Source organism: Schistocerca cancellata, chromosome 6 (assembly GCF_023864275.1).
Source record: "Schistocerca cancellata isolate TAMUIC-IGC-003103 chromosome 6, iqSchCanc2.1, whole genome shotgun sequence".
Lineage (NCBI taxonomy): Eukaryota > Metazoa > Arthropoda > Insecta > Orthoptera > Acrididae > Schistocerca > Schistocerca cancellata.
The window spans coordinates 605,038,568-605,061,988 of record NC_064631.1 but is presented as its reverse complement, the minus strand read 5'-3'; the positions used below and the strand labels follow the sequence as shown (position 1 = coordinate 605,061,988).

Below are 23,421 nucleotides of genomic sequence, written 5' to 3'. Positions count from 1 at the left end.
TGAAGGTAAGATTTTGTCCTAGTCTGCCTGAATTGAAATGGACTATGCCTATACCTTAGTTTAATATTTACATAGAATTTGGTTGGAATTTTATATATCCAGTCTTTCTCCTTAAATTATTAGATAGGACAGTTTAATGCAATTTCTGGTTACTTTCACTCTCTTAAACTGTCCACATCTTTTAGAACAGATACCACGTACCCAGTTTTACTTTTGATTCAATGACTGTCATTGGCAAAGTGGGACTGGGAGAGATTGGATACAGTTGTAAATTAATCTGTATCTCATATGTGTCTAGATTTAAAAAAATAAAGTAAGTAAATAGATAAAAACTATCTGAGTATTGTTGAAATAATTTAACAAGTACTCTTCTCAATTTGCACTGCAGGAGGAGAATGCAGTTAACAGGCGAGGTTGAAATGCTTGAAGAACCTGATGCTCTTAATCTGGAGAGACAGTTACGTGAGATATTACATGAACTCCAGCTTAAACGTGTAAATACTATTTTTATACAGCATCTTTCTGAGTATTTTAATAATGAACTTTGGATTTTATACTGTATTAAATTTAAATTTTTTGAGGCTAATGTTTAAGTTTCCATTTGCAGTTTCATTTCATAATTGGTACTTCTCTCTTACATTTTTTCAAGCTTTTACCTTTCTCCCTGTTGAATACCATATTAAAATATTATTGCAAGGGTTTGTTCATCTTAATGGCATTTGTCATTATAGTTTGAGTGCTTCACATACAAACTGAATGGGAAGGTTGGAGATACAATTCATTTTAATGTGTGAAATTTTGCTAACCAAACTCCACATATAGGAGTCAGTCTTCTTAAGGAATCAGTCAGAATACTAAATCCCCTTTTCTCTATCAGCTAGAAGTAATACCTGAGCCCATTAAACTTGGTAAGGTTTCTAGTCTAAGCACTAAAGTACAGAATGACAAGATGTATGTTTACCACCTGTCTGTTGTGAAATCTGCCTTACATATTTTTTTGGGCTAACAGTAATTTCAGGAACTTGAACTGAAAGCTTATGGCTAGACTTACAAATAGAGACATCACCACAGGACTGCTATTTTGATATCAATTTCTGAATACTACTTTTTGCTGGAATACTGGAGTTTTGGACTAGTTCAAGAAAAATTTTGCAACTCTTTTTTTAAAAAAAACAGTACAGATGTAAGCTCTAACTGAAAATACCCCTTTTGTTTCATGAATATGGAATATTTCATATAAATAATTCAGAGAACAAAGAAGAGATGTTCTGCACTTTCAAGCAAAAGCTGAAGCTTTGACAATTAACCACACCCATCACATGATTGGAAAACAGTAAAATTACACTGCGTTGCTTATAGGGCAGGGTTGCTTTTATCTTGGACATGCTGTACTAGATATATCTGATCATGAAGGACTGTGGTGTCAGCTCTCTGTACATAACAACACAGACAATCCTCAGAAGTACAGGGAAGAGTAATCAGATTGACTAGTGAATGAAAAGTAAACCATTTAAAATTCAAATTCGTGAGCTTCACTTAATGGTTGCAATGTCAGTATGGGCAACAGAGCCTGTGAGTGCTGCTGCAGTGAGGTAGTAATGTGTTAGAGTAGTTCCTGACGGTGTTGATGCTGCTGCTCCTGCTGCAGTTTTAGTGGTTTTTGTTGTTGATGTTGTGCAAGATTTGTTTATGGTGTGTATCAAGTAGTAGCGGAAACTGGCTTGGATGAAAGCGAGCAAGTGAAAAGGGGGGAGAAGTGGCACCAAATGATAATTCGACTTGTGTGGAAAAATGTTCTTGAATCATCTTGGCTTTGATCCTGCCACAGGCATCCTTGCTCAATGTATGTAATGTTACACATATTGATATGCCTGAATCATTGACCTGTGTGTCTGATGGGATTAGTAAAAAAGCCACTGTTAAAGGTTTGACAAACTATAGCCTTACATCCTTCTTTATTTAGGATCCATTCCATTTTCTCCAGAAATAGCCCAGAATTTTCTAATGGAGTGCAGCTGTAGTGAAGTAGTAATGTGCTAGAGTAGTTCCTGATGGTGTTGATGCTGCTGCTCCTGCTGTAGTTTTAGTTGTTGGTGTTGTGCAATATTTGTTTATGGTGCGTAAACTGTGGCTGTTGTAAAATTTAATTTTGCAATTTTCATTGCTACCATTTCTCCTTTTTTTTTGTACTTTGCGTGATCATATTAGGAATACTTGTAACGTCTGTGTTATGCTTCGGGAATATGGACATTCCTCATACTGACCTTCAGTAGTCAAACAAATATAAATTTTCTAGGAAGACAGATTTTATTAAGGTCTCATCAAGCCAGTGTTGAGAAAGACAAATTACAGAAAAACCTTCTAAGTCTTGCATTATTATTATATTTAAATCCTTGCCCGCGAAAGGCAAAGGTCCCGAGTTCGAGTCTCGGTTGGGCACACAGTTTTAATCTGCCAGGAAGTTTCGTACTTAATATAATTAGGATTCCACCCAGAACTAATAGTGTGATTCAGTGCCTCGATAAACCAAATTTTGCCATTTCAACAGTGTCAATATTTTTTAGAAGAGTGTTGGACAATATAATTTCCAATAGCTCTTTGTCATTTCATGTTTATCAGCAGAACAAGAGTGTTAAACTTCAGCCATTTTTGCGTTATCAGTTTGCATAACCACATTTTACTAATTACATCAAGTGTGCCTGGTATGCAACATAATATTCAGAACAACTGCCATGACTATTTCCTACTCCATTCCAATTCTGTCTAAATAAATCTAATAATTACTGTGAAGTGCCTGAGTGCATTAATTTTTCTTTTATCATGTATGCCTGGTATAAGGAAAATGTTTGTATCTGTCTTCCAGTAGACATTTACCATTTATGTAGTGACTACAGTAAATAAACAAGCAATGGTCTCATTGTTGATAAAATATACATTCTTCTAAAATTACCGTAAGAACTGTGCTACAGGAATTGTTATAAAATATTTTGTTTCAACAAATTAAAGTCCTGGTTGATGGAAGTTATTTGTAATCATACACAATTTTGATTTTCTTTCCTCTGCCAGTCACTTGTGTAATAACAGTTTAGCTGTTGATTGAAAGCCACTTATTCAAAAAATGAATGATTTGAGAAATTTTTCATGTGGGTTAAGTGCTTAAAATTTGTGTCTGTTCACTTTCGACTTTGCAATATGTGGTGTCATGCTCTCTTGTCATGGCTGTTTTTGCCTATACACTGATTCATGCACTAGGAAGGAAGGGCACTTTTATAAGTGGTTCTTGTGCAGCAAAAAGGAGTAGCTTTAACATTTTTTTAGCAGCTAAAATTTTGACATTTCATGTTTTTGACGTATTCTTCCTATGAGAAAAATTTTAGGGTAGGTTTCGACATGTCGCATTGGACGATTCCCTTATCAGTTAATTCCCCAGGCTCCGCACAACTCCTATCCTCTTAACCAGTTTCAGCAGAAGGGCATTAAATTTGTCAGGTCTGTGGACTGTCAAGGGGCTATCCAGTCCCTCAAGCAGTGTTTGTGCTCTGCTTTCTGTTTGGCGTCTTTTAAACTGGGTAAACTTTTAACCCTAGTAACATACTACCCCCTCCCCAGCATTACTATAATATTCGATACGCGGAATTTGTAGCCGGGTATCGGTACTTTCTGTTACACAAAGAATAAAAATCATGCGACTATGGCATCTTTTCCTGTTACGTAATTGTACTATATAATACTATGAATGATATTTAAACAAAATTTATGAATAATTAAATAATAATCACTATGAACCATCAACATTTACTCAGAACTATAATAATCAGTATGTAATTCATTTGATTAGAAGTAGTTATAAATGTTAGCATCGTTATTACTTTCATTAATTACCTGCAATTAGATCTCGAAAGTTCAGTTTGGAAAATGTTATTGTAAATCGATCAAAAAGCAAGAACCAAGTTTAAATGCATGTAATTTCAAGTGATATATAATTTCAAATCCAAATTTGTACACCAGAATTAATACCATTACTGAAATAATTAATTAACTCCATCACTTACCTTTGGATGTATATTTCAAAGTTATGAGCCATTAAAGAGGTTAAACAACTTGTGTATATATTATGTAAATGATAGCAATATTTTCTGATCGATAATTGATTTGTATTTATTAAATTAATGAAACACATTATTGTAAAAAAGTCATATTTAATTTTCAATCTTAAATTGTACAATTTCTAACCTAAAACTCATCTGTAATGAACTAATATTTTATGCTGTAAGTAATCTGATTGTCAACCTTTGTATATTTGTAACTTTTAATTGTAACTATTAATTTGAGAATGGTGTAATAATTGAAGTAATGAACAGTCATTATTTGGAATATATAGAAGCAAACACGGCAATGCAGCGTCAGTTCGCCTAGAGGTTCACTCTTTAGTCATGTCTTTTCAGTCAGTAAGTAAGTCTGTCAGCTGTTGGATTGTCAAAGAGACTATATGTGAAGTTTGATGCATTCTGCAATGACTTTGGAAAAATGTTATCATCAACAAATAAACCTGTGCAAATTGTATGACCTGGAGTTTCAATTAGAAGGAATCACCAGCTACCCGACTCAGGCAAATTACAAGATAAGTACAACAAAAATACTTTGTTATGTATCGTCCTTACTTATGTCCACTCCAGGTGCAAATATATAAGTAATTATATTAATGCACTGGTAAATAAATCATATGCATTCATAAAGTAAGGGAGGTGTCATATCCCGAGCTGTGACAAGTCCCAGTATGGCATTGATGCCATTCTGTCCCATTGGAATCTGGATGGCATCTAACAGCCCATTGCCTACACACTGAAGACACTTTCTACCACATAGCATAATTATTCACAAGTGGAACAGGAGGCCTATCTGTTATTTTTGGAGTTAAAAAGTTTCATTTTTTCTTGTTTGGGGTGTGATTCCTCCTCATCGCTGACTACAAGCCACTGGTATCCATTTTTGGTCTGCATTCCAAGTGGCCCAGTAGGACTGGCAACCAACTGCAATGGTGGGCCCTCTTTTTAAGTAATTATTGCTACAACTTCCTGGTGTGCTCTCTTGGCTTTCAGTGGGATCCAATCCAGAATTCGATCAGCAGGAGGCTCTTGTGTTCACATTGGATGATGCCTTGCAGCAAACCCTGTCGGATTTTCCATTGACAGCATGAGAGGTTGCGATCCCCATAGCTTCTGATGCCACTTTTCTGGGAAATAATTTTGTCGGTTCAGATAGGTTGGCATCTCTTTGGGCATAGATCCAGCCTGTTGTGCGTTTGTCTCCTACATGATCGACTCAGTGTTGTCCATGGGGTCCTCACAGTTCTTACATAGGAGCAATGTTTGTAGAGTGGTCATCTCTCTTGTGTTGTGCTCTTGCTCGCCCCAGTTGTTGTATGAATCGTACTGAGCTATGACTCATATGAAGGCATTTGTCTACTGGCCAGCGATTGTGTATGACATCAGATGTCTGGTGTGGGCTTGTGGGGCTTGTGCACAGAACCAGATTGCACCACCATGCCAGTTTTCTCCTTGGCTGATCCTGGAGCACCCTTGGGATGTGGTGCAGGTCAATTTCGTGGGTCCGTTTTTATGTAACATGTCATAGTTCATGGTTGATCCAATGTCCACCTTCCTGTATGTATCCAAGCTGTCCTCCACATTGTCAGCTGCCACTGGTCATGTGTTGTCAGTTATTTTTGTTATTGCGGGATCCCCCAGGATTGTTGTGTCTGGTAATGGTAGGTAGTTTAAGGCATGGGAGATTAAAGATTTTTGCATTCATAATGATATGTGGCATCTGATTTCCAACTTTCATCTGGCTTATAACTTGGAGCTGGAGCACTTCATGCATATATTCAAGACCCAAATGAAGTAGTCAGTGTCTGCCTCTTCCCATGCTGATGCATTGTCAAGTTTTATGGCTACATACTGGGCACTGCCGGTCATTGGGTGCAGTCCAGTGGAACCTTTGCATGGGTGCCAGCTGTGAGGACTCTGTGATTTGTTGCACCCTGAGTTACATGCCACAGACCACCATGGCATGCCGTTTTCCCTCTGTGGTTGTTGTTTTGCCTTGCTCCTTCAGGCGGTGGCAGGGTTGGCTGCCAAATGTCACTGTAGGCCACAAATGTCGGCAATTGTTTGTAGTGGACTTTGGTAGGGAGCAGCCGACCCATCATGCAGATCGCTTGTGCCTGTGCTCTGGTGGACATCATCACTGTGGTCTACTGGTTCGCCAGGTGACAGGGTTGGTCATGACATTATTCCAGGTGTGGGCTCCCACTTGAAGTGGTGTGCTTCCCCGTTACCTGCAGCCTAGGCCCTCCAGTGAGGCTGACTCTAGCACCTGTTGACTTGTAGCCCATGGATTTTGGTCCATGCCCCTCCCTCTTTCTCCTCCTCTCCCCCTCCCGCTCCCCGGTCCCCGCCTGCTCCCCCTCCTCCTCCTCCCCCCTCAATGATGGAGGTTGCCATGCCTCCACTGCTGCTGAAGAACACCATCTTGTCTTAGGCTCTGTGCCCTTCCGCCCTTCCTGAATTGCCTTCTTCAGTGGTTGATCTGTTACTATGTTCTCCAGTGGCCTCTCTGGTTTCCGCACCAGAGGTCACAGCCCAAGCCGGGCCATTTTCAGCGCTATATGATCTCAGGGGCTGGCTGGGTAGTGCCATGAAATAGTGCAGACACCTGCCATGGAGGGCACACATGGTGCATAGTATGGGCTGACCCACTCATAGAGATGTTTATCTGTGGGCAGTTGTGAGCTGAACAGACCACTGCTTATGTTGCATTCAACTGCTGCGGACCTTCCCTTGTGCATTGTGCCGAGTGTTGTTGTCTAGTGCTCAGTCAACAGCCCTCCATACCAGCCACATACTGAGTTATCCTCGTGCACATCTCTATAAGGTTTCAGATTTCTTGCTTCCCATAGATTGACTTGCATGGTAAGTTTTCGTTTCCTCTCATGGGGTTCTGTTCCCCAGTCATTATCGAGCCACTACCAGCTCGTGAAGTGCTCACGCTGACAGTATAGTGTAGCGGCATTGTCACACCAGTGTAGATACTAAAAATGTAGAGGAGATGTGATAGGAGTCATAAGACAGAGCCCTGTGGTACACCATATTTATTTAGTGATTTATTGGTTAAATATGTTGTTAGTTTAATAATACTTGTTTGATGTTAACTTGCCATAATATCAGCATTTGCTGACTGACTTCTAAGTGGGATCTTACACACTGTGTTGAAATGTCTTTTTGACACGTTTTGGTATAGTTTTTGAATGTCATGGTCAGTTATGTCATGTGGTTTTGACAGATCTAGGAAAATACGAGTAGCATATTCTCTGTCATCCAGTGTTTTAAAGAGAACTTCGTAATTCATAGCAGTGGATGCAGACTTGGATTTTCTAAGTCCATGCTGATTTTGTAATTGTAATGAGTGTTTTGAAATCTAGCTTTGTAGCCTAATATAGAAAACTGTATCAATTATTTCTGACAAAACTCTGAATTTGGATACTGAGTGGTAGTTGTTTTCATTGTCAGTGTATAATTTTTTGAAGAGAGTAGGTACTTTAGATGTTTTTGAAATACTGAGGAAAGTTCGAGTTGAAGATGACATATTAACTCTGTACTTTAGTGATTTTGTTGCATATTCAGAGGTTTTAACAACCAACTCATACGAATATTTGTGTCATATTTTTACAATATTTTTATTAGGTTGCCGTTTTGTCTGTCTGTTCAGTACAAATTTTGCAGTTGATTTCAAAATAACTTCCCGGTGAGCTAGAGACTCAAAATTTTAAATACAGCTAATAACTGGCTGACTAAGTAGTACTAACTCACTTTCTTGACTAACATGTGGTGGAGGGTACGTTTTTTGCCACTGCCATATCCTGGTGAGCTAGAAACTTGAAAATATCAACATTGCTCAGAACTGGACGACAGTAATGCCTGGTGTATGATGCAGGATACCTTTTGTACTATTCCCATTGCCTCCCTTCCCTGTTCCAGTCCTGAATGGCCTCAGGAGGAATGATCACTGGTAAGCCTCTGTGTGAGCTTAAACCTCTCGGATTTTTGCCTTCGTGGTCTTGTGGCAACATATACTTTGGAGAAAGTGGTATACTGATAGAGCCAGGTGAAGAGAAACAGAAATAAACTTGAAATTTACCACATATCTCTATTGTAATCTTATCAAAGTGTCTGAAATTGACTGAAAAATTTCACAAATACGTGACCAAAAAGCATAAAATAATTATTTAAATAAAAATGAATTTTTAGTGTACCATGCTTTTAAACTGGACTAAGAAGTATAAAATAATTTCTCCTAATCCCATACAGATTCCTCATCAGAAATAGATAGTCCTGAAGTTTGCGATTGTGAATTTTTAATAGCTATAAAATACTTGTAAGATTTAAAATGAAAAATATGGGGTGCATGCAATACACAATTGATGCTTCCTTACTGCTAACCATTGCATGCACCCACGTTTTTAATTCTAAATCATACAAGTACAGGGTGGGGCAAATAAAAGTGCCTGGAGAAGTGGATACAACTGGTCATGAATATATGCATGTAACCACACCCTGTGATGCGCATACCATGTACGTCCACCCCGTGATCCACACTGGTTCAGAGTGTGGTGCAAGTTGTAGCGGTCAGAGTGGAGCAGTGCAAATTGGACAATGGTACTCACAGTGGAGCAGTAGATGTTTCTTGTGGAAAGATAAGTCACTGTCTGAAAATGGCATCAGACAGGATCTGTTTTAAACAAGTCAAAAATTTTTCTCAAATGCGCCCATACACCAGAAAATGTGAATGCAGTTCACCATAAAATCCTTCAGAGTCCTATCAAATCAACTCAACACATGATGCAAGAGACTGGTGTATCACATTGATCATGGAGACGCTCCGTAGTGCCTCCAGTTTTGTGAATGGTTGTTCACTGAGATAACAATGTATGACTTGGACACGAATCTCTTATTTATGTCAGATGAAGCCTGGTTTCACCTGAGTGATTATGTCAACCCACAGACTCATAGATTCTGGGCAGCGGAGAATCTGCATAACTTTGGTGTGCAGTGCCGCATGCCACATTATTGATCTCATCTTCTTTCATCTGATGCTTAATTTGGCACATTACACTGGCAACATTTTGAAACCATTTGTGGCAGCATTAACAGAGGAGGAAAAGACAGTTACAGGAAAGAGCAACTCCTCATACAAATGGTCAAACCTCGGACCACATTTACATAATCTTCACGCCTGATGGAGTTTTTAGCAGAGGTCAATCTAGTCATGGCCCTAAGTGGCCATCTGGGTCTTTCGATCCATCAGTATATGATTACTTTGTGTGGGGAGCCCTCAAATGTAAGGTGTATTGGAACAGTCCTCACAATCTTCAAGAACTGCAGCAAAACATTTCAGATGAGATTGCAGCAATCCCAGCAATCCAGCTTCAATCCACCTTCAGCAACTTGCTGACCAGGGCCCAAAAGTGCCAAGAGATGAATGGTAGTCACTTTCAACATCTGCTGTAGCCAGGTTAGTACTGTATTTCCTTTACTCTGTTGTGTTTCTTTGTATCCTGGAACTCTGTTCTCCAGGCCACTTTTATTTGCCCCACCCTGTGTATATAGCCAATAAAAATCACAGTCAAAATTTTCAGTGTTGTCTGTATGGGATTAGGAATCTGTTAGGGGGTAGGAGAAATTATTTTATACTTTTTAGTCTGTTTTAGAAATACGGTGTATTAAAAATTCATTTTTATTTAAATAGTAATTATTAAGATTGACACCATCATCTTTTCAAGTGGACTTCCAGATTAACTGTGTGTCTGTTGTTCTTCAAATTCAAGCCTGTATTTTTTCCTTCTGATGTCTTCGTTAGAAATTTTTAGCAAAACACCATTAAATATGTGTATGTTTCACGAACAGGATAATCACATTTATAACTTAGGTTATCAAATAGTGCATTAGACTCCCACCAAAGATCGGGAACTGTATGCTGTGATATGCATAATCTATTTTCAGCAAAATGTGACAATATTATGAAAAGGAAAGTTGTTACTCACTATATGGTGGAGAAGCTGAGACGCATATAGGCACAGCAAAAAGATAGTCACAAATAAGCTTTCAGCCAACAAGGCCTTTGTCAAAAATAGACGACGTACAGACAGGCACACCCACCGACCCACCCACCAACACACACACACACACACACACACACACACACACACACACACCTGCGCGCACGTGTGCACACGATTCACACTCGACTGCAGTCTCTGGCAGCTGAAGCCACAGTGCAGTCATGTGGGGGTGAGTTGTATTTGCATGTGTGTGTGTGGGTGTGTCTGTTATTAAGGATTCTTCCATTTCCATTCCTGTGTGGAGTGCAGGAATAATGTTTAAATGCCTCTGTGTGTGCCATAATTAATCTAATATAGTCTTCATAATTCATACAGGAAAGATGTAAATCGGAGGGTAGGGGGTTTTAGTGCATTACTAGAATGACCATTCAAAGCCAGTTCTTAAAACTCTGTAAATAACATTTCTCAAGATAGTTTGTGTGTATGATCAGGTACCTGTCAGTTCAGTTTCTTCAGCGTCTCTGTTACAAGCTCCTCTGATTCAAACAAACCTGTGACTGTATGTGCTGCCCTTCTCTGTATACATTCAGTAGGCCTTGGTATCTGATACAGGTCCCACACACTCAAGCAATATTCTAGGATGCATTACACAAGTGATTTGTAAGCAATCTTCTCCATAGACTGATTGTATCTCCCTAGTATTCTACCAATAAGCTGAAGTCTGCTACCTGGATGATTTCATGTCAAATCACACAGGTGAAGAGTGAATGTGTCACATAATTATTTCAAAGGTTTCAGAAAAAAATATATGTTGAAGTTCCACAAGACACCTCTTAAAAACTAAAATACAGGGTGTACATAAAGTCTGGGAACACTTTCAATTATTTATTGCACAAGAACTAAACATTGTACAGATGTCATACATATCACATTTTGAAGAGAAACTGTGAGAGTTTTTTTTACAAATGTTCGATATGCGAACCCCGAGTGACCCGTCAGACATCAATATGGTAATCGAATTCTTGCCATACCCATACCAGCATGGTATCATCGACTGTGGCCTGTACTCTCTCCCAGAGCTCTGCTACATCACATGGTACAGATGTTACATGCACCAGATCTTTAATGTGCCCTTGTTGGTGGCTTCTTACTGTACTTGGTTCTAAACATCCATTGAACAGCTGTAGCACACTTGTTTTTGCCGAACTCCAACACACAGAAAGCTTGCTCCGCACCTGAACTCGCCATAGTGCTGACTATCAGCAAATTACCCAACTATGCTGTGGTGGTATACAGGAAAAAAACTTTCAGGGTTTCTCTTCAGAATGACATATGTATGATATCTGCATAACGTTTGGTTCTTGTGCAATAAATAATTGAAAGTGTTCCCGGACTTTATGTACATCCTGTATTTTGATTTTCTGATGATTTGTTAAAATTTTATAGACCTCTGTAAATCAGAGTATTTGTGAAATGCTGTAACGAAAGGTAAAATAAAAAAAAGTAACTAAAAACTGCAAGTGATAGACATCAGATATTATTTTTAATAAAAATGTTGTTCACAATACTAGCAGACATTGTGACATTCGCCTACTTTGGTTCTTCGTTGATAATCCTTGGTGTTGCTGTACTGCATTGTTACTGGCTGAAAAGTGGGGGGTGGGGTGGGGGTGGAATTTCAATACTGACTACTGTAAGTGATGCAGCAGCCAACAGTTCCACTGTTGCATTTCACAGTTCTTTTCTTTCACTGTTTACAACCCTCCCAGTATTACACAGTTATATGGCCAATTCACTATTGGTAAATTTTCATAAGCCTCATTAATAGGTTGCAGGCAAACATCAGCATACTGCTATAATAGTTTGCTTTTGAATACCTATGAGCAGTAAAAACCTAACCACACAGTTCACAATTCTTGCAGAATAATATGGTAAGTGTGACACTATTTCTCAAATAAATTGAACAGACACTGTTATTGTATTAATGGCCTATTTGCATTACACTAATTCCACTGTTAATTGATGCATTGTTGTTACTTGAAACAGTACATAATTTCCCTCTGAAAAACGGCCGTGGACTGACTGTGTAGAGACCAAAAATTAGTCCTTTATATATCCTCATAATAATGAGAACTGAAACTATACATTGTTCGGTGTTTAAGTTATAGAAATTTCAATTAAAACATAACTCATTCAATTGACTGAATACATCAAAAAATTCCTTCTTTTTAACAGTTTCTTCTAACACAAAGGTTAGGCCAAATAATTTGTTTAAATAATTTTATTAAAAGTAATAATTTTATTAAAAGTAATTTGTTGAGCTAAATTATTGGCTCTGAGCACTATGGGACTTAACATCTGAGGTCATCAGTCCCCTAGAACTTAGAACTACTTAAACTTAACTAACCTAAGGACACCACAAACATCCATGCCTGAGGCAGGATTCGAACCTGTGACCGTAGCGGTCGCGTGGTTCCAGACTGAAGTGCCTAGAACCGCTTGGCCACACCAGCCGGCAGCTAAATTATTACGGCATATTATCACGTCATGTTTGTTTGCAGCCTTATGAATATTGATCTTTTAGATTATGACTATGCAGTCATAGAAACTCCACTTCTTTCACTGACATTTTGTTCTTATTATCTTTTGTCCACCTTCTTAGTGAGGCAAATGTCTGAAACTACAGCTTGAGTGTCTGGGCCATGTAAACCTGAGTGCTGCACTACAATATGTGTGGCCAAAAATCTTGTGCACCAGACCTAATTTGCTGAGCAGCTGAGATTTTGTATGACCTTCCTATATCTGTACCGAAAACAGAAACTATCGTCAAACACTTTAAAAGTATACAATATTGTTGTGTCAGTGAAAGCATCACTGTAGAGATGACTTTGAGAACTATACAATGCAAAGGCCAGATTCGATGGCTTGTCTAGTCATGATTAATGTAACCTGTTGCTAGGTTTTTCTCTACAAATTTTTTCACAATCAAGCCCCAAAAGGATGAAATCAACAACAGAATTTTGATGTTTTCATACACTATGGAAAGGGTGGTGTCAACACAGAACTCCCCCAACTGTTAATGTATGGGGCTGTATGATCCACATGTATTGTCAATGTTCTGTTCATCCCTCATGAATTTCTTGCATCATCTGCCATTGTATGGCTGACCACACTTGCAGAGGATGTTGTAAGCCCCAGCCTTTCAGTACTCCCCCAACTGTTAATGTATGGGGCTGTATGATCCGTATGTATTGTCAATGTTCTGTGCATCCCTCATGAATTGCCTGCATCAGCTGCCGTTGCATGACTGACCACACTTGCACCGGATGTTGTAAGCCCCAGCCTTTCAGAATGTAAAATCAATAATGGAAACAAGAAGCAGTGCCATCCATAATGGAGGAGAAACAATCACTTGGATTTTGTACGTGGTGAGTATTTGGCCTCTCTTGGGGGCAGGAATTCCTGTGGTCGGCAGGAAAATAAGAGAGTTACAAATCTCCACTTCATTATTCTGTAGGTCCGTCTTACTTTTTACCTGTTGTGGAGAGAGTCCATTTGCTTCAACAACTCTTTTTTTTTTAATTTTTTTTTTTAAATTGCGAGCTTATCCCCCAGACTGTCCTTGTCAGCATTACGCCCTATGTATCAGAGTTCTAAGAACAGGAAGTATAAAGTACTATTCGTAGATGTAAACTCATGTGGGTTGACTTACGATGCAATGTAACATCCAAGGTGCCATCAATATGATAGTAAATCAAAACATCCAAGAATGGAGGGCAGCCCACCATTTTGATTTCCATGGTAAACTGAATGTTTTTATCAACTGAAGTTAAATAGTTTAAACATTGATTTAATTTGTCCTTGCCATTTGCCACACTGCAAAAGTGTCTTCAACATATGTTCAGAATATTGCAGATACCATGACATTTTCCTTGAATTCATCTGTAAACAAATTGTCCATCAAGGGCAATAAGAGACTGCCCATGAAAACAGCATCAGTCTGTTCATAAAATGCGCTATTAAATAAAAAGTAATTAGAGATAAGTACATAATTCAACAAAGCTATAACCTCTTTATGAAAATGGAAACTTGATGAATAATGATACCATACTGTAGTTTGTTAACAAATATGACATTCAGTCTGAGTGAAATCTGTCTTGCTAATAAAGTATGTACAGTTGTGTATATGATAACACTTTTCTAGAAAATATCTTAACACTGAGGCTAAGTGCTTGGCAATAAACTAAGTAAGAAATACGATATTCCTCACTATAAGTCATGCAAAAACATTCTGCTCATGTGAATGTTTTAGGTTAAGCTTCATGATGACTGTTATTGGTATCAAATGAAACAACAGCTTCACTGTTCACCCAGTTTTTACAAAGCATGATAGTTTATATGTGACATATCAAACAGAGAAAGGAGCCTCCTGTGACCAATGGAGACAATGCAACAGGCTACCCTAAAGTTATAACACAACACATGTATGCCATATTAATACAAATAAATGCAGCTGATGATGGCGATTTAAACCTTCAAAACACATCGTGGAAATAAACAGTGACTAGTAACAATAAACTTGTAGTTTCATTCGATTCTTCTCATAAATGTTTGAGTGTCAGTACAGGTTTGTGTCACTACAACCTGTGATTTATATTTTCTCACAGGCTCTTTATGGAAATGAGAGGAATTCAGCAGTGCAGCAATATTCTTTACCACCTTATCAGAACTATCTTGTCTGATCTTCTAGTATGTGACATTAACTCAGTCACTATAAATCTTATCGTTGTAAATATTACATGACATTAAAAGAGTAGACTTTCTTTGTCAGCAGCGAGTACAACTGACTGAATATCCTGGTGATAATTATGTAGTGCAGCTCTCTCTGCAACAGATTAACTTCTCAAATCTTTCTGGTAGATAACAATTGTGTGCTGAAACTGGATTCCAATTCAGAATGACTTTTGTAGACAGTGCTCTAACAAAGTTAGCTACCCAGGCATCCCTCACTACCTACGCACACAGCTTCAATTCTGCAAATGCCTCTTCATACTTTCTAAGCTTCATGGAAACTCTCCCGCATACCTTGCTGGACTAGCACTCATTAAAGTCTGCATATGGTGGAGAAAAGGCTAGCCATAGCCTAGCTGTTGTTTCCAGAACGAATCTTTCATTTTGCATCTGAAGTGTGCACTGTTTCATAATTTTCTGCATATTAAAACTGTGTGCATCTCCAGATTCAAAGTTAATCTGACAAATAATTTTAATCTTTCAAGAAGTTTCAAAATAATGCACATCCAATTCAGAGTGAGAGATTCATTCTGGAAACAACACCTGGTCCATTTCCAAGCCATTTGTTTTTTTTTTCTTTGTAAATTAAGTACTATATAGACATTTCTCTGTAATATAAATAATGCTTTGACATTTTTATTTCATTTGTATTTAGTGTAATTCTAGAGATGTTTAAAAATATTAGTGAAAAAATTGTTATTATTTTATTTCTTGTTAAACTATGCCTTGTGTGAACAGTTCCTTAAACAGGTATGAGCGTATAGTAATTTATAACAGATAATTTGGTAAGCAGTATTTTATTTTATTTTAAGGTACACTTTGAGTGAAACTGAGCCCAATTAGATGGGGCATAATTGAAAACTTTGCATTTCTAAACCATTTGTACTAACTAGTTCAACATATCGTACTGAAGTCATTGGAAAACAATTCATTCGCAGCCCTTCTATTCACTGGAAAGCTTTTGCTTCATGGAGTTTTGTTACTTTCACACATTACAGAAGTCTTGCTACTAATTATTTTTCGCCCATATAAATTTTGCATTTGCTTTGGTGCCCCCCTCAGTCTGGCATTCCAAGCACCTGCTTGTGCCATTTAGGCTTTAAACCACTGGTTATGCCCAGATCAGGTACAAGAGTTGTGGCTCGGATGGAATGCAGCATTATTTTTACTTTTAGACCTTGATTTTGTTTTGTCATATAAAAAAATCTGTTTTCCATCCCCTCTTCCAATGAGGGCTTTGGACCTCCAATGGCAGATTTAAAAATGGTTTGCTTCCATTTAAAAATGTCATACTATACAATGTTTACAAGAGCTGTTCACATTATTTACGTATTTTTAAGTAATAATATCTACTAATATTCTTCACCTGAAAGATACAATATTCCAATGAATCAGAACTGCTGTCATTTATGTTGATTATGACTGGCTCGATATGAGGGATATTTTCAGGCAGCTCATCTTTCTCCTAGTACTTATCTTCAATTTTCCTGGCATGTTTAATACACTTTTTTCCAGAGATCTGGAGCTACAGCATGTAAGGCTACCCAGCATAAAATGTTAAAAGCTTCCATACTTCTACCATTTCCTAATGTGTTAGCTGTATTCATTTTTGCTACTTTTACCATTACATAAGCCCATATGAGCTCAACTGGATTAAGCTTGCAATGAACCATTGGCAACCAACCAAGTTTTACATCTGGTATAAGTTGTTTAGTTTCTTGTTACAGTTTCCTTACTGATGATTGAAAATAAGATCTGGCTAAGTCAGTTTGCTAAATTTGTCAACATAGATGGCAGTGAAATATTCTTTGATGCTATCCAAGATATGATTTTTTCAGCCATGACATACTAGGATTTTTAGTTTAAGAGTTGACCATCGTATAATTTGGTACTTGATCTATAACAATAGCTGATCTTTGGGACAATAACTGAGAACTTCCTTGAACCATTCTTTATAATGAGCAGAGCTCATTTCATTGTGGTTCCTTTCTTTCTGTGTGAATAACAGTGTGTGCTGTCAAGATATCTTTCTTCATTTGTGACGTGTAAAATTATGATGCACGTCACAGCTCCATGAAGTGTTTTGAAGCCTCCACGCTATCCATAAACTAGCTGAATGTATCATTGGTGTTGATTATAGTTGTCAAAGCTATTTTCTAAAGAATCAACCATGTTTTCTTGCCACCCGTACTTCATTGTGTGATTCTGTCTGCACCAGGTCATGTTTATAATGAAGATCTTGTTGCCCTGTGTTGCAACTCTCATTCTTCTAAGGAAGGTACGTCAGGCTGCAGCAGCTAGTCACAGACCCCATTAATACTCGTTTTCTATTAAGTTTTTTGGAACCAAATCTGAAGCTTAAACTATTTTAAAAAGAGTAGAGATTGGAATACTGGGAAAATCTGCCATATTTTGTATCAGTTTCAGGTGAAGGTTTTTAATTGTGAGGAATACCATATTCATGTAAATATTGTGAATATTTCTGTATACTGTGCACAAATTTAAATCATTCAGTTGCCCTAGACAGATACACTGTTTTTTTCTTGAACTTACTGACATATTTTCATCATTCTCCTTTGAAGCAGCTCAACTCCCTTCACTGACAACAACAATAAGCCAAGGCAGTTGCCACTTGCTGATACACAGGAAACCTACTGTCCTCTACTCCTCCCCCCCCCCCCCCCCCACCCTCCAACTTTGGAAGAAATAAATAGCACTTAAAAAACATTGGAAGTTCACCCACTGACAATGATGGTCTCAGAGACATCTTGATACAATGTAACTAACACAATGGAGACAATCAGATGGTAACAGTAGTATACAGACAAAGCAGTCACGAGAATTCCATTTCCCAAATGTCCAAGGCTAGCAGCTTCTTACAACTATGAAAGAGGTCTTCAAAGCCAACCCACAATTTCTTTTATATGCATATCCTGAGCTGAGGAAAAGTTACTAATATTAAAAAAATAAAAATAAAAATAAAAAAAATAAGAAGATTATTTTGTGTGACTCAAACATTCTGTAACTTGAGTTTTCCACTACCGATATGTGTGCCTTGTTTTAAAGTGAACAGTTCAAGACACCAAGAACAGGATGATCCTTACTGCAATCTAAAATTAAAAAAATGTATATTCAACATTAAAACTAAATTGCTGCATATACCCTAACACAGAAAAAAAAGAAATATTGGTGGAACTCATTTTGCAAAAGGCCTATTGGTTCACTTGTAATTCAAGTCTAAACTCGAGTCTCCATAATAATAAACCTGATAGTAGGTTCCAAATTTAAAAATAATAATAATAATAATAATAATAAAAAAAACTGGCCTGTCAGATAGTTTTACTCTTAGTGTAAAATCAGCACGCATTCTGTGGCTGGGCGAATGATTCATTCTAGATCAATTAGTCCTTTGTAGACAAGTTTTTATAACAGCTGATCAATTTGATACATTAATTGTGAATCCATAGAAAGTGAGACAACCAGCAATTAAAATAGTACCATTGAGTGCTGGTATTGGTAGATGCAAAGTTCAATTCTTTACCTAAAACAATCAGCATAGTGTCATCTGGATCTCTTCTCATAATTTTAACTGATGGATGTACCATCAAATAACAGCTTCCTCTTGTGATGATGTCACATGTCATTAAGGTTTCCAGTCATATCAGACTGTAGCCTCCTCATCTTTTTTTGTGCTGTCTATCCAGTTCAAGACTTGAAGGTAATTCTGGATATCTTTGGGTACAGCCATTTTAAAGCAAAATCTAATTTTCTGTTTTACAATACCAAACAAGCCAACTGTGAAAGGGGTTACAGGTTTATTCATACAATGGATACAATGACTGATGCAATTTGTTCATGGAGAAATTTGAAGAAAATTTACTAGGTCTTAAATTTTGAAACTGCAGTATTCTAGAGATACACTGATGACACCTTTGTAGTGGGATCTCATGGTGCATATAAATTACATAATTTTTCAAATTATCTCAGTAACATCCATAATGATATTCAATTTACCATGAAAATTGAAAACTAGGGCTACCTTCGTGTTGTATCTTGTTAGCTGCTTTTATGTCATCTCGTTATCTCTGTAGAGTTTTACCATGGGAAGCAAGTAGAGGATGTTGGTTAGTGGCCAGTATCCTTGTTCTATAACACAAACTGCACATAATTATTAACTTTGTTCTTTATTCATAAAGAAAGAGCTACTTAACTCATGTTTCCATGTTCTGTGGTACAAGCTCTCTTCTGTATAGTCCACATAGCCTCAATGCTGTTGAAGTAGAAGTCACTATGTTCACTGTAATGTTGCTACAAGCTGCCTGTCTCTGTGCTAGAGGCTAAGTCTGTGGCTCCGTCTTGGTGACACAATCTCCACGGTGTACAGACTCGAACTAACTGGCATAACAGGCTTGAACTAACTGGCTAAACTGGTCCTCCAGTCCCTGGCAGCGATCCTAAATACTCGAAGATGAAAGGGCGCTGGCAGCGTGTTTCCAGTGAGTCTTGTCATTGGCCTCTATCAATACTCTCGTAACCTTTATGCTGCATAGTGTGCTGACACCAGCATATTCCATTCTTGAACAATGTTGTTAGGGACCGATGGCTCTAGTAGTCTGGTCCCTTCAGTCTCACAAACCAACCAATCAACAATATGGTTGATTGTATTATTGATGGCACCTCGTGTCATGCAGTGTATCGCAAGCTGACCCATACATGTTTATATCTACTAGCGAGTAGTTGTCTGCACCATTTCTGTTCTTAGAACTCTGTTGCATGTAACATATAGTATTGCAGACATGGACCGTCTACAGGATGGGCTCATAACTTACACAGTTTCTGTATTTATATCTACATACATATTCTGCATAGCACTGTGAAGTGTATGGCAGAGGATAATTAGTATTGCACCACATGTTAGGGTTTCTTTCCATTTTGTGTATGACACGTGGGAATGACTGTTTAAACTAGTCTAATCTTGCCTTCACAGTCTATATGGGAGTGATACGTAGGGGTGTGTAAGAATATCTCTAGATCCTTCACTTACTGCTGGTTGCTGAAAATTTGTAAGTAGGTTTTAGCTGGATAAGTGGCACCTGCCTTCAGGCATGTGTTAATTCAGGTTTCTAAACATTTGTGTGATGCTGTTCCATGGATCAAACAAACCTGGGACTGTTAATGCTGCCCTTCTATGTATACAGGGATTCTCGTGATGAATGCTCTGTATTCAGATATATGACAGGTATGATCTATCAAAGCAAAAATATCTAGTAAATATGGATTCTAAAATACATACCTTGAGAGCTATGAGCAAATCTTCATCTTTGATATTGTGAAACAAATCTCTTCTATGTGAGTCTGCAGGCTTTTGTGGCCATTGTCACTAAAGTTAAAATCTTCTGGATCATTAGGCCACGTCATATTTGCTTCTAAAAAAAATCGATGTTTCGACCCCTCTGCTGGGATCTTCTTCAGGGTGTTTTGGTGTCCACTATTGCTAACTGTCCCAGCAATAGTGGATCTGAAACATCCTGAAGAAGATCCCAGCAGAGGGGTTGAAACATTGATTATTTTAGAAGGAAATATGACACGGCCTAACAACCCTGAAGATTTTAACTTTAAATCTCTTCTACTGCTAGCTCTTTTTTTCCATATTGTGGGAGGAGGTATTATATACCAGAACAAGAAAAAAATTGTCTAGTAAGCATGGGCTCTAAAATGCATACCTAAAGAGCTATGAGCATCTGTTCAATAGTTGTTGTCTGTTACTTTGCTGTCTGTTGTCTATTTTTGACAAAGGCCTTGTTGACTGGAAGCTTATTGTGTGACTGTCTTTTTGCGGTGCAATTTCACCTAATACATGTTGCATCTGCCATCCCTCTTCTTCACACTTATCTACCCACATATCTGCAACCCACAGTGAAACTTCTTTTTAATATTTTTTCTTTGATCTCTTTGTGGCCTCATGCCAATTTCAGTTGGTTTTCCTCTTTTACTATTGACGTACTCCCTCTGAATTACTCTTTTTTCCCTGTATTTAATCCATTTCATGATTTTTTTCACGTATTTGGGATCCTTTTTGAAATTTTTTCGGCTGTAATTCTACTTTATTTACGTATTTTTTCCCGATTTTCCACCACCATGGATCCCTGTTCCTTCCATCTGCATCAATACGGAAACGTCCCTTATCTCTAGCCAGAACCCAGTCCCACATACTGTTCCTTTGTTGTTGCTTGGCTTATAGATCCCATAAAACACATGGAAACACTTGCTCTCCAGGAAATAGAGCAACATGCTTATCGACACCTCAAAATACCCTCAATCCCACTCACTTCTTATTCCTGCCTTAGACCACCAATGTCCACCACCTCTACAACAACCTCGAAACCTTCCCCACGTCCCTTCATAGCTGATAAACCCTGTCTTGCAGATCTACCACATTTGCCCTACCCTCCAAAACTCCCTCCCACCAACACACAGAATCCAGAATCTAAGCAGACGTGGAATGCAGTCATTAACCTTTCCTCCAAAAGCCTAAGCCCCACAGAAATAACAGTCCTTTCCAAAGGTCTCACCTTTTGCCCCATTCCCAAATTCAGTCATGCAGGACTTGTTAAAGACCTTCTCTCCTTCTCCTGGTCCCTACAGTGGAAACACTTTTTTGCCATCAGACCTACCAATCAGAGTCAACCAAAGACCACCAATGTTGAATCCTACCTGACTCAGTTCACTCTGCCATCCAACCGTGATCCACCCCCACTGCCCCCAAATCAGCCCCTATTAACTTTCCAGAATTTCTTAACATCGAACCTTGCCTCACCATCATTTCCCAAATCCCTCAACATGCAAACTAACCTCACATCCGAAGAAAGAACCGCAATCCACCATCTAAAAAATGGTCCCAACTTTATAATCCTACCTGCTGACAAAGGCTTCACCTGGCAGAAGGACTCTGTCAGCTGTCAGCTGTCAGCTGTCAGCCACCTACAAACTGTGCATCAGTGACCCTGTTCCAGAAATCCAGCAGGATCTACAGTCTCTCAAGTCCTTAGACCTATCCCAGAACCTCTCCACAGAGCCCATCTCTCTCCTCACCCCACCCACTCCCCACACTCGTACCTTCTACATGCTTCCTAAAGTCCATGACCCTAACCACTCAGGACTTCCCCTTGTGGCCGGTTACTGAGCCCCCACTGAGAGAATCTCTGCTCTCATAGACCAACACATCTGCAGTCTATAAAAGATACCAACCATTACCTCTATCGACTCTCCACAGTTCCTGTTCCTTTACCACACAGTGCCCTGCTCATCACTAGTGATCCCATCTCCCTTTACACTAACATCCCTAATGCCCATGGCCCTACCGCTACTGAACACTTAACTTTTCCAACATCCGATGGTTTCCAAACCAACAACTTCCTCCCTAGTTGCCATGACCAATTACATCCTTACCCACAATTAGTTCTCCTTTGAAGGCATTACCTACAAATAAATCTGGGGTATGGCTATGGGCACCCACATGGCACCGTTCTATGTCAATCTGTTCTAGAGGAACCCTTCCTAAACACCCAGAATCCGAAACCCTTCACCTGGTTGAGTTCATTGATGACATCTTTGTGATCTGGACTGAGAGTGAGGACACCCTGTCCACATTCCTCCAAAACCTCAACACCTTCTCCCCCATTTGCTTCACATGGTCATCCTCAACTTAACAATCCACCTTCCTTGATGTTAACCTCCACCTCAAAGGTAGGTACATCAGTACTTCTGTCCATTTCAAACCTACCAACTATCAATAATACTCCCACATCGACAGCTGCGACCCATTCCGTACCGAGAAGTCCCTTCCTTACAATCTAGCCACCAGTGGTCATCGCATCTGTAGTGATGAGCAGAACCGCTCGAAATATACTGAGGCCTTCACAGATGGTGATTATCCTTGCAACCTTGCACAGAAACAGATCTCCTGTGCCTTATCTCTCCAGTAACCCACCAACTCTCAAAGTCCTACTGTCCAGTCACAAAGGAGCTTTCCACTCGTGACTCAGTACCACTCAGAACTGGAGCAACTAAATTACATTCTCTGCCAGGGTTTTGACTACCTCTCATTGTGCCATTCCAAGCCCCCCACCTTAACCCCCGTGCACACACACGGTGGTATTCCACTGCCCACCAAACCTACACAATATCCTCATCCGTCCCTACACAACTCTTTGCCTCACGGATCGTATCCCTACATGCAAGACCAGTGCCATACATCTTCCACTACCAACTACTCCACTCCAGTCACAAACATTATCTATCCCATTAAAGGCATGGTTATCTGTGAACCAGTCATGTGATCAACAAGTTAAGCTGCAACCACTGAGCAGAACCGCTCGAAATATACTGAGGCCTTCACAGATAGTGATTATCCTTGCAACCTTGCACAGAAACAGATCTCCTGTGCCTTATCTCTCCAGTAACCCACCAACTCTCAAAGTCCTACTGTCCAGTCGCAAAGGAGCTTTCCACTC

General features: G+C 38.8%; 1 protein-coding gene across 1 annotated transcript in view; it reads left to right on the top strand.

Moving 5' to 3' along the window:
* The window catches only part of LOC126088113 (golgin subfamily A member 8Q-like), a 202,781-nt gene that overhangs the window by 17,186 nt on the left and 162,174 nt on the right, over nt 1–23,421 (top strand). Inside the window, exon 2 of the mRNA XM_049906211.1 lies at nt 389–494. Within this exon, the coding sequence (XP_049762168.1) occupies nt 396–494 (99 nt within the window). The 5' untranslated portion in view covers nt 389–395. The remainder of the gene's footprint in view (nt 1–388; nt 495–23,421) is intronic.